Source organism: Dunckerocampus dactyliophorus, chromosome 9, assembly GCF_027744805.1.
Source record: "Dunckerocampus dactyliophorus isolate RoL2022-P2 chromosome 9, RoL_Ddac_1.1, whole genome shotgun sequence".
NCBI lineage: Eukaryota > Metazoa > Chordata > Actinopteri > Syngnathiformes > Syngnathidae > Dunckerocampus > Dunckerocampus dactyliophorus.
The window spans coordinates 2,295,240-2,308,033 of NC_072827.1; the positions used below are offsets into that span (position 1 = coordinate 2,295,240).

General features: G+C 38.3%; 1 protein-coding gene across 10 annotated transcripts in view; it reads left to right on the forward strand.

Moving 5' to 3' along the window:
* The window catches only part of LOC129187227 (gastrula zinc finger protein XlCGF57.1-like), a 51,920-nt gene that overhangs the window by 8,013 nt on the left and 31,113 nt on the right, over positions 1–12,794 (forward strand). For 4 of the 10 annotated variants that reach the window (XM_054786170.1, XM_054786171.1, XM_054786172.1 and 1 more), the window contains exon 1: positions 8,788–12,244. The exons of 1 other annotated variant lie outside the window; for it this stretch is intronic. Coding sequence is in view for 6 of the 9 variants with exons in the window: in XM_054786175.1 (XP_054642150.1) it covers positions 12,209–12,244 (36 nt within the window). In the remaining 3 variants the exon portion in view is untranslated. Of the gene's footprint in view, positions 1–1,120; positions 8,752–8,787; positions 12,245–12,794 lie in introns of those variants that run through there. 5 more of the 10 variants (XM_054786164.1, XM_054786174.1, XM_054786167.1 and 2 more) reach the window with 4 other exon arrangements.

The following is a 12,794-nucleotide window of genomic DNA, read 5'->3' on the forward strand; positions in this document are numbered from 1 at the left end:
GTTGGCATTGATGTGGAAACACTGTTTAGTGGCGGTGAGCCGTCACTTCGTATTGTAGTCAATAGGCATTGTGGGAAATGAAGTTTTTGATCAAAGCACGCTTTTGACCTATTTAATTGCTCTCGCGGGCCACATAAAATGACGTGGCGGGCCACATTTGGCCCGCGGGCCTTGAGTTTGACACCTGTGATGTATTGCATCAATAAATGTAAGTATTTTTGCATTTAATTCATGGACATTTTATTCACTAACCCAAATAGCACACACTCTATGGTGGTAAAATAAGTGCAAAAGGTAAAAAAACTTTAATTTTTAATTTAGAAAAAAATTAAAATGAACAAAACAGAATTTGGGAAAAGAAGGAAACCGATTTCATAGGGCCCTAAACTGGTTAATGTAACAGAGCGTTTTAGAATAGCCGCTGACTTTGTGCAAGTTTGAAATAAGGACGACAGCCACGGCTGCAAGAGTCAGTCAGCTAGCTATCTCACTTAGCCACAGTCTTTCAACACACACGGCCGTCAAACAAGAGAAGTGCACATCCTGTCTAATCGTAGTGATAACATCAAATAAAAAGGGTGTCATAAAAAATAGCTTACATTAATAAAGGTATTACAGTTGCATCTGGATTTACCACGTTATGAAATTACATTACGAGTTTTTTAAATTATTATTTATGTTGTGACCTTTTTTGAGCCAGTGATTGCATTTATTTTAATTTGGCTTTTTTTTTTTAGTAAGAAAATGTTTATGGTCTTGTGACATGAGTCAGCCCATCCCATGACAGAGAAGAAAGAAGCTTCGAACTTGTGCCTATTCTGTTGCTGGCTGTTTTTTGAGTCCCGCCCACGCAGGGGTGGTACCCTTTCCCTATATGGATCAGTAGTGTGTAGCTATGTGTCTGCATATAACTGGCTCCGGCTTGTCAGTCAAGGGTATGTGTGTGTGCTTTCTATGTGTGCAAGGTGTAGCTGGCTTGACAAGGTTGCCAAGAAACCTGTGCAAAATTCAAGTAACAATGCACCCACTGTTTAAGTCTAAAGTACTAGTAAATTCTAGCTATTGTGAATCCTATATAAAGCATAGCTGTAATTTGGGATTAGCTACAACTGTTGAATCATCATTGAATGAGTAGTTATTGCCAAGGCCAAAATGTCATGGTTTGAAACTATTGCATCATATGCAAATGTCACAGCATGTATTAATTCGTTATTTTCAGGAACATTTTTTGGCTATAATATTGTAAATTAATTTGGCAAGACGTTTGGTAAAGTAAGAGAGACGGAATTTTAATGTGTTAGTATAGAAATTGTGTACTGTGCCTTTAAGAGCAGTAGAGCCTGCATTGTGGGGATAGTTTCACTTCCTTTTTGGTCGGCTACAAGGTTGGCAAATGGTTTTCTTACCGGGCACTGCATGTCTTCTGAGTTGACATTTAATTTGCTCATCTTGTGTCTTTTGCATCCCGGTAAACCGGTGGAATCAGCAATTAAAGCAGAACCTTTTTCTCTTTTTTTTTTGCACAATTGGACTCTTGCTGTGGATCGAAACTGCACATGGGCCAGCATTGTGGAGCTGTGGAATAAAAGGACAGCAGGCGAGTAACGTGAACTTCAACTATTTGGAAGAAATTAAGTTTGTTTGCTGCTTAAAGTGCTTTTGGGAAGAGTCATCAAGAAATGAAACTAGCACATTGAAATTACAAAGCATTTCATAAGCTCTTAGGTATGGATGAAAGTGAAACTGTGGAAGAAGTGACTGGAAAAACGAGTTGCTCAACTAACACTAAAAGCTGTGGAAGGCACAACTGCAGAGAGAAATACGCTTAGGAAGAAGAAAACTAAGCAAAGTGATGCAGTTAAAGAATGACATGCTTGCATTAATGGATGATGATTAACATGTGGAAACAATTAGAAGTTGTTAGAGATGATTAGAATTAAACAATAGAAGCACTGTAAAATTAAACAATAAAAGCACTGTTGCTTGAACTTTGTACAGACAGGTTGCTTGGCAACCTTATCTGCCAGTTGCAGCTTGCTTCACTTAGAAGACACCCATGCACACACACACACACACACACACACACTAGACTGACACAAGCTGGAACCAGTTCGAAGCGGACAAATAACCGCACCATTGCTACACGTAGGGGGGCTTTAATTGCAACCTCTATAGTTATTGCACTATGTATGTGTATGGCAAATTGGTAATTCTTAAAAAAAACAAAAACGTTTGGGCTGATTGTCTGTCTTTATTTCTGTGAAACAATTTTTTTACTATTTTGACACAAACATGTATTTAATTAAATGCACGTTTTTGTTAGAGTTGACTAGAATTAAACAATAGAATTACTGTAGAATTACACAATGGCTGCACCGTTGCTAGAATTTTGCACAGACAGGTTGCTTGGCAACCTTATTAAGCCTGCTACAGCGTGCACACGTAGAAAGCCCACACACATACCCTTGATTGACACAAGCTAGAACCAGTTAGATGTAGACACATAGCCACACACCACTGATCCATGTAGGGAAAGGGTACCGCCCCTGTGTGGGCGGGACTTGAGAACAGTATAGCAGAAAAGGCACTTCCTAGTTCGAGACTTCTTCCTTGTCCCATGGGATGGGCTGAAGTCCAGCGCTGAGCTTTGTGACATCTTCCAGACAATTACTTCACTAAAGATTGAAAATACGGGAACGAGTGTCCAACTCATCTCTTCCAGGATAAACAAACTTGACCGTTTCATTTTGGAGTAATACAAATACATGGGAAATAAACAGTTGAATAATTGTTTTTAGCTTAACGTAACAAAATGAACAGTATAAAAAAATACAAATAAATATATTTATCAAATAGAAATCTGTCCTGCTCAACTTAAAACAGAATAAATTGAGTGTCCAGGTTGCAGGGGTCTCCAACTTTCATCACTATTAGAGCTGTCAACTATTTGTGTTTTATTTATAACTGGCAACATTTAAATTGTACTCTACTTTATTTACCAAGCACATCTCCATTCAAACAGTGTTGCCATCGTGTTTATGCTATTTTGTGCTCATTTGTCATTATATAAAGGCATAAAGTCTGCATTGAACAGTTGGAATAAAAAAATTCTCGGAGTTGGAGCAAATATTCTTTGACCCTTTAGTGAGCTACTCAAAATCAGCTGGTGAGATAGGAGACCCCTGTGATAGTGTCACCATCACAAGGCCGTACACGCTGTGTGTTTATGTTCATTTAACCACCACACACAAATAGTGCTTTGAGGACAAGACAGTTTAATGACAACAAGAGAGAAAAGTTTTTCGATGACACTTGAAAAAGTTAGTACGTTTGTTTTAAAAACAAAATGTCACTGTGGTAAAAAGTCACATTTGGAGTCCGAAGACCAGAGGCGGGGCGGATAACGCTAGCTAGCTCGCTGCCGCCAATGCTACTGTATATTGTGATAGTTGATTGAAAATACATTTTTCAAAGATTTTTGCTGTAGAGTTAATAATGGAAATTGGATGGTAATTGTTGATATCATGTGGGTCTCCTCCCTTATGGAGTGAAGTGACAGTAGCGTGTTTCCAAGTGAAAGATTGAATAGATCACAAAGTGGGTACATTAATATATTTTCAGCGAGTTCAATAAATTTAATCTCGATCATCTGGTCCAGGTCCACAATCATCTGGTCCATGTCCACAATCATCCTTAAATTCATGAAGTGTACACTGAACTTCAGCAGTAGTATTAGGAAAAGAAAATGAACTGTTACAGGAAGAGCTAGTAGAGGAAGCATGTGCTGAAGATGAGTTGAACACATAGGAACTGCCAATTGCACATGTACACTAGGTTCTCTACTTACGAATTTGATTGAAACATTTCTTCCATTCAAGAAAGAAGAAAACAAACAAACAATATTAAAATACTATAACATAAAACCAAACACTCTTCAAACCAGAATGACAGGGAGCAGAAAGAAGACAAGTCTTCTTATCTCTGCCCCTTTTTCAGCCACAAACAAAGTCATATTTAAAAACAATAAAAACAAAAAAATATACCACATTTCAATTACAACTCAACCAATGCCATTTCCCACAACAAAAATAACCGTAGTATGACAGCCAATCATAACTGAGATAGTTCATATTTCCTCAACATACTCGTTTTAACCATTTTTTTAAATATGGTATCAGACTTGGATTCTTTAGTTTCTTTATTCAGATTGTTCCATAAACTGACTCCTTTTACAGAAACACAACGTTCCATCATTTTAGTCCTGAATTTAGTTTTTTGAAAATCATCGTACCTTTTAATAAAATACTTACTTTCTTTTCTTTCAAATCTTTTCTGAATATTAACTGGCAAACTTTTTTTTTATAAGCTTTCAGCATAATTAGCAATATATTATATTCTACTAATTCATAAAATGTCAATAGTTTTAACTTAAGAAATAGTGGATTTGTTGGGTCTCTGTATTGTTTTCTACTGATTATTCTTATTGCTCTTTTTTTGCAAAATAAATATTGACTGAGTTTATGTTTTGCAAGCATTTCCCCATACTTCAATGCAATAGGTCAGATATGGAACAATCATGGTATTGTACAACATATACATTGCTTTGTTATCCAGTGAATCCTTTACTTGATGTAACAATGCTATTATTTTGGATATTTTTACCTTTGTGTACTGTATATGTGATTTCCAACACAACTTCTCATCCAGAATTACACCCAAAAACTTGGTTTCCTTTACTCTATTAATGTCAATACCATCTATGTTAACTGAAGCACCAGAGTCTCCCTGTGTTACTGAATATCATCAAGTTTGTTTTTTCCACATTTACCAATAATTTGTTTACATCAAACCACACTTTTATTTTTTTAAATTCTTGTTTAACCACATCCAACACCTTCCCAAGGTCTTCCCCACAAAAATAGAGTAAAATAAAGTAGTATCATCCGCAAACAAAATACATTTGAGCAGTTTAGATGCACAAACAAAATCATTCACATACAAAACAAACAATTTTGGTCCGAGGACCGATCCCTGAGGTACTCCACACCGAATATGATGCAATTTAGATTCTACCTCATCTATCTGCACAAACTGTTTTCTATTTTCTAAATAACTTGAAACCCATTCAAGTGCAACTCCTCTGATACCATATTTGCTCAGTTTTTTTAAGAAGTACGGTATGATCAATGGTATCAAAAGCCATTTTAAGGTCAACAAAAACACTCACAAAAAACTGTTTCTTTTCTATTGCGGTCGATATTTCTTCCGTTAATTCCATAAGAGCCATAGATGTGGAGTGGTTAGTTCTAAATCCATACTGACTGTTACTTTAAATATTGCTTCTATCTATAAATTTGTCTAACCTGGTTACAAACAATTTCTCTAATATTTTGGAAAATTGTGGAAGCAAGGATACTGGTCTATAGTTGGAGAAACCATGTTTATCTCCATTTTTATACATTGGAATCACCTTGGTCATTTTCATTTTGTCAGGAAAAACTCCTGACAAAAAGGATAGATTACAAATATGTAAATATGTAAATGGTTCAATGACCAATTCAATGATATTCTTTACCAATATCATATCCATATCCATAAAGTCAGTGGATCCTTTACTTGCACAACTTTTTACAATATTCAGTATTTCTTCTTTTTCTACCTGAAAAAGAAAAATACTGTCCACATGATCCATTATTGTGTTTTTATTTACATTGCTTTTTATTGTAGGTATGTTTGCTGCAAGACAAGGGCCTACATTGACAAAAAAGTCATTGAACTCATTTACTATTTTATTTTTTTCAAAAATGTCATCATTATTTTTCACAAAATAATTTGGAAGAGCCGATTCTCATTTATCATTTTTTATGACACTATTTATTATTCCCCAAGTAGCCTTTGTACTATTTCTATTTTCATATAGTAAATTACCATAGTATTCCTTTTTGTGCCTTCTAATTATCAATACTAACTGATTTTTGTATTTCTTATACCTTCTTCTGCTTCTTTCGACCTTGATTTTAAAAAACATCTATATAAGTAATTTTTTTTCTTGCAGGCATTTTGTAGTCCTTTAGTCATCCATGGCTTATCAATAGCAGTTTTCTTTACAATCCTCTTAAGTCCGCAAGGTTTTTCATACAAATCAATCAATATCGTCATAAAAGAATCATAAGCTATCATGTACATACACTCCATCCCATTCCTGTTTTTTTAAGCTTTGTTTCAGTGCTTCCATAGCTTCCTTAGATCTGTTTCTTACATATTTTTCCGTGGTAATGTCCTTAGTATTGTATTGATCATTTTTATAAACTGTAAAAACAGGTAAATGATCACTTACATCAGTTATCATGATCCCATTCACAACTCTTCCATCACCTACATTTGTGAAAATATTATTAATAATAGTTGCACTTTTTGATGTTATTCTTGTGGGTTTAGATATCATTGGAAGCAAATTCAAACTATTCATTGTATTTATAAAATCACACGTGTTCAATGAACTTGAATTTTCCAGATCAATGTTTACATCTCCACATAAAAACACAACCTTGTTGTGACTCCTGTCAAACAGGTCCGTGATTGTATCTACACTGTATGAATGTGTGAACACATGAACCTGGTGGTCTATAAACACAACTCACTAGAACATTTCTAGCCTTTTCACTAATGATTTCCCCTGTGATCATTTCCATAACATCGTCAATAACAGTTGTCATATTATTAACAAGCTTACATTTCAAACTACAGTTGACATACAAAGATACACCTCCACCTTTTTTTGTCCTTCTATTTACATAATACAGTTCATAACCATCTATCTGAACATCATCAATTTCTCCATCCTTCATCCATGTTTCTGACACTGCAATTCTACTAAAATGCCCTCTAATTTTCTTTAAATAATCTTTCATCTTTGATAAATTACATTTTATACTTCTACTGTTGAAATGAAGGATAGACAGTGTTCCATTCATCATTACTTTATCATTACATTTTTCCTCAGTATAATACTCGCATTCATTATTTGGAATTAGTTCTTTTTTGTTCGTACCCTCGTCTATATCATATATTTTACTCTCTCAATCAAAATCTAAATTTATGTATGCATCCATTTTCCAGTATATGTCTATTTCTTATATCCACTCTACAGCCCAGTCTACATCTAATACTCTCAATCAACTCCATTGCTCTGTTTTCTTCTTCTAAATTTTTCTAATTCTTTAAGATCTCCTATCATCTTAGCCTGTGACTCTTCTTGTTCTCTTATCCATACTTTACCATTTCGAGTCCATGTTGCCATGATGTTTTTGTGTTTTCTCAGCATCCTTGCTTCTCATGCAATATCTCCATTTTTTTTTTGGTTAAATGTTCATTTAAGTATACATTAGTACCTTTCAATTTCTTTGCTTGCGTTAACAAATCAATCCTCTTTTTGCAAATGAAACTTAAGATGATAGCTGGTTTTTTTTTCTCTGTCTTTTTTGGTAATACGTGACAAACAGAAATATCTTCACTTTGGATGTTTATGTTCTTACTGTGCAGAAATCCCACTACTTGTTGTTCCAGTGTCAGCAGTTCCTCCTGTGGTGCATCTTCTGATGTCACCCCGTTTACAGTTGCTCGTGCGTAGGATCGGTGTCGAGTTTCTAGGCATGTTAATACCAAATTGTCTCTCTTTGTATATTGTTCCAATTCGGCCACCCTTTGCTCCAACACAATAATCCTTTTATCTTTCTCCGTTAGCATGTCTTTCAATGATCTTACTTCCTCCATTAGTCCAATTAGTCGTTCCTGCTGTGATGCTAGTCTTGAACGCTCACGCGACATAAAGTTTAGTGATCTTTTAATCTCCTCCAAGTCGTCTGTAGTTGCAATGTCTTTATCCCGCATGTTGCTTCTTCCACCCGGCGTTCTCTCTTTCTCAAACAATCAAAAAAATAAATGAAAAATAATCGGTGAGTTTCCGTAACAGTAAAACTTCAGTGAGTCCCAGGTTAGCGATGCAGTCGCCGCGTTAGCTGGAAGCTAACATTGAGTTCCGTAGCGGTGAAACTTCAATGAGTCCCAAGTTAGCAATGTCGTCGGCGCATTAGCTGGAAGCCAACACCGAGTTTCCGTGACGATGAAACCTCAATGAGTCCCAGGTTAGCGGTGACGTCGGTGCGTTAGCTGGAAGCTAACGTTGAGTTTCCATAACGGTGAAACTTCTGTAGCCAGATGTTTCTAGGTCTGCAAGCAGTTTCAAACGTGTGACATCAGTTCCAGACAGTGGATTCCCTCCGTGAAGTCTTCTTCACTATCCGGCGATTTTGTTGCGAAGAGGTTTGCTGGGGAGTTTTAGGGCAACATCCGACTTGCGAACATTCGGAGATACGAACGCAAGCTGACTGGCCTATATTTTCATGTATTTTGTCGAAAATTGCGATATTTTGTCATTTGAATTTGTTCGACAATGGCGCACTACAGTGCTACTATATCATCTACGAGGAGAAGAAAATGAAGACTATACAAACTTCCATTGACACCTTCTTCAAACGTAGATCTGCTACTCCTGCACCATCATCACCAAGTGACTCGCCACCAATGCCTACACCTTCATCTGCACCTTCGTCACCAATTCTTCCAGCTCAGTAGTAACTACCTCTTTTAGAAGAGTCTAACGACGACGATGATTTGTACTTTTTTCAATAACACCTCCTCCTCCTCCACCACTACCACCAACGATGTATGCGCGACCACTCCTCTTCAAAGGTAAATAACATTTATCATTACATATTATTATATCATTTTTATTATTATTGTTTTTTTCATTAATTATCCTCGTTTAATATTACTACTGCATCCAAACTCATATTTACATACATACACATATACTGTATATATGTATACACGTACATGTAGTACCTATATCATTGGTAATATTACCTTTTGTTCGACTTACGAACAAATCGACTCGCGAACGGTCGTCTGGAACCAATTGTGTTCGTAAGTTGGGGACCTAGTGTATATCAGGGGTGCACACAATCAAAATGATGCTGTATGCCAGGGGTCGGGAACCTTTTTGACTAAGAGAGCCATGAAAGCAAAATATTTGGAAATTTATTTCAGTGAGAGCCATATAATATATTTTAAAAGTGAATTCAACTAAATGTCAGTATAATAAGCCTCTGAATTTATTCTTTTAAATAATGTTGTTATAATACTCACCATTAATGCGACTTCTGGTGCTGCATGGATTTGCTCATGTCTTTGTAGTCTGGTTGGTACTTGGTGAGGTTAAGCTTCATGCAAGCGTTGAGACTTTCATCCGTTAAACGTGATCGTAGATTGGACTTGATGTTTTTAAGATGTGAGAATGACTGCTCACATGCATACGTAGATCCAAACATGGTCAACACAGCAATACTCACACGCTGCAGTGTGTGGTATGTGACAGGAAGCGCGTTCCAAGTTTTGAGAATCAGCTGGTCTTCGGGTTGAAGTTTTTTCATTTCTGTCCACATGTGCTTGCTCGCCAACTCCGCTTTCTGTCGTGTGATTCTTTCCAAATCTTCATTCAGTGACTTGAACTTGTTCACCCACATGTCTGAGGCCTTCAGGTCAGCCACTTCTGCTTCAAAATCTCTGACGGAGACACCAGCAATGTAACTCAGGTCGGCTGTGTTCAGTGAACACTCGGTTGGATAGGTGATGAACTTAAAAAGACGAGCGTGCTCACGAAATTCTCCAAAGCGTGCTTTTAAGGACTGTAGGAGACTGGATGTGAAGCCAGCTAGCTGGTGGAGATCAAAGTTTTGAATGGGCTCACTTGCTGTGCATGCATCTTTAAACTGGCTCAGTTTTTCAAAATGTAGTAAACGACCTGTTTCAAGATCCATAATGAAGAGCTCTAGCTTGTTTTCAAAAGCAAACACAGCTTGTTGAAGGGATAACACTGTATTTCCAATGCCTTGCATTTTCACGTTGAGCTGGTTCAGATGTTCAGTCATATCTACGAGATAGTAAAACTTGAGGAGCCACTCAGTTTCGGCTAGCTCAGGATGCTCGATGCCTTTCATTTCAAGGAAAGTCTGGATTTCGTTCAGGCAAGCCGCAAAACGGCTAAGCACCTTCCCTCTTGACAACCAACGCACATTGCTGTGCAAAAGCAGACCAGGATAGTTATTTCCAACTTCATCCAGCAGTGTTTTAAACTGGCGATCATTTAAGGCTCGGGCAGCAATAAAGTTGATCACACGAATGACCAGCGACATCACTTCGCCAAACTGCCCGTCACACATCTGAGCACAAAGTGCCTCCTGGTGTAGAATGCAATGGAAACTTAGGATGGGTCTATTTTCATGTTCACGAAGAAGCGCCACAAATCCTTTGTTTTTCCCCACCATACACGGAGCACCATCAGTACACACTGAGAGAAGTTTATCCATAGGTAGATTTTTTTCTTGAGCAAACTCCATGAAAGACTTGAATAAATCCTCACCTCTTGTGGACCCTTTTATTGGCAGAACAGCAAGACTTTCTTCGCGCAGTGTGTCATCAACAGCATATCTTGCAATCACGCTGAACTGCGACAAATGGCTCACGTCTGTTGACTCATCCAAAGCCAGGGAAAAGAACGGCGCTGCATTTATGTCCTTCACTTGCGTTTCCTCCACTTTGTTTGCCATCATGATGGTACGATCATGAACAGTTCTTGCCGACAGAGGCATGTCTTGTATCCGTTTGATTATCTTGTCTTTGTTCGGAAGATCATCAAAAAGTTCATTGGCTACATCCAGCATGAACGTTTTAGCATACTCGCCATCTGTGAATGGTTTTCCGTTCCTCACTATTGCTAAAGATCCAGCAAAGCTAGCGGAATTATAGTCACCTTGCCGGGTCCATACGCGGAGTTGCTGCTGGCTAGCTTGCACCCTGCTCAGTAGCTCTTGGCACGCTTTCTTTCTGCTGTCTCCCGCAGGGTATTTTGATGCAAAGGTAGCATGGCGCGTGTCGAAGTGCCGCTTTACATTCGACCGTTTCATCGATGCAATTTTGTCATTGCAAATTAGACACACCGCAGAACCTGCTCTCTCCACAAAGGCGAATTCTTCGGTCCATTCGTCCCGAAATGTACGATACTCGTCATCTTTTTTTCTTTTCGCCATCTTCTTTGTCGAAGGGTTAGCTTTGCGCTAATGACCGAGCAGACTGATTCAAAAGGGGGCGTTTACCTGTTTACCCAGCAACGGCCAACGTAGGCCAGTATCATCCAATTAAGCAGTGAAAAATCGATGGATGGATTAAAACAAGTGAGAATATTTTGTTTTATCTGCGAGCCAGATGCAATCATCAAAAGAGCCACAGCTGGCTCGCGAGCCATTGGTTCCCGACCCCTGCTGTATGCTATAAGGCATACAGCATATATTAAATCTAACCCGTAAACTTTGCAACTACTTTTACTAAATACTAATGATTAGTATTTCACGCACGGTGGTCTAGTGGTTAGCATGTTGGCCACACACACAGTCACAGTCAGGAGATCAGGAAGACCTGGGTTCGAATCTCCGTCGGGCATCTCCGTGTGGGGTTTGCATGTTCTCCCGTGCGTGCGTGGGTTTTCTCCGGTTTCCTCCCACATTCCAAAAACATCCATGTTAGGTTAATTGGCGACTCTAAATTGGTCATAGGTATAAATGTGAGTGTGAATGGCTGTTTGTCTATGTGCTCGGCGAGAGTCTAGTGTGTACCCCACCTGTCAGTATACCCCAGCGACCCTAATGAGGAGAAGCGGCGTAGAAAATGGATGGATAGTATTTCACGTTCAGGGTTTCCAAGTTTACAGGTCATCAAAATAGTTGATATCATCCAGTAATTCACTGGAGGCAAGCTATTACTGGAAGTGTGTTGTGAAGCTTCAGATAGTTGAGAAAGTTTTGGGAGATCTCACAAAACAGGTCTGTTTACTTAGAGGGATTTGTAAGCTCAAGAATGAACGAAAGAACCGTGATCAATGTACACAGTTTTAAAAGTAATAAGGGGAGTGTGTGTTTTTCAGGGAGACCTGCTAATGAAATGGATGAAAGCCATCCAGACTGGGCACCCTCATTACATCTCGGACACACGGAGGTGAAAGCTGCAGATAACGAGAGACTACAGATAACATTGCACAAGGAGGAACTTTCTCCAACAAGAGAGGAGAACGAGCGACTACGACAACAACTGGAAGATGTTTGCAAGACTCAAGTTGTCCTACACATTGAAGGTGTGTTTAATGTTTTGCTAATCTTATACTTAAGCTTTAAACACACTTTTTATGTCTTATTTCTGGACACAAATTATATACTGTCAAAAAGGCAGTAGTTTTTACAAAGTCCATGACGAGTGAGTGCACTAACTGCTTTGGATCCAGTGCAGTGATACCCCTTTTCCACTCTAGCGAACTTTGTTTTTGGTGCTACCACAACTCAATAATCTAGTTAACATGTCGTTTCAGACTCGAACATTTCCAAAGGCCCTAAAAACTGGTGTCATTAGCCTCTTCTGAAGAAGAGCAGTCTTGATGCCACAGTACTGAATGACTATCAGCCCATATCAAACCTGCCATTCTTGGGGAAAGTCTTAGAAAAGGTTGTATACTAAAAGATTACTGACTTTCTCCTCTCTAACAATGTGGTTGATACTTTCCAGTCAGGCTTTAGGCCCCACCACAGCACTGAGACAATTCTGATCAAGGTGGCAAATGATATCCGTCTGAACACAGATGCAGGCAGAGTCTCACTTTTAATTCTGCTTGCCAAAATCAAGGGAATAGT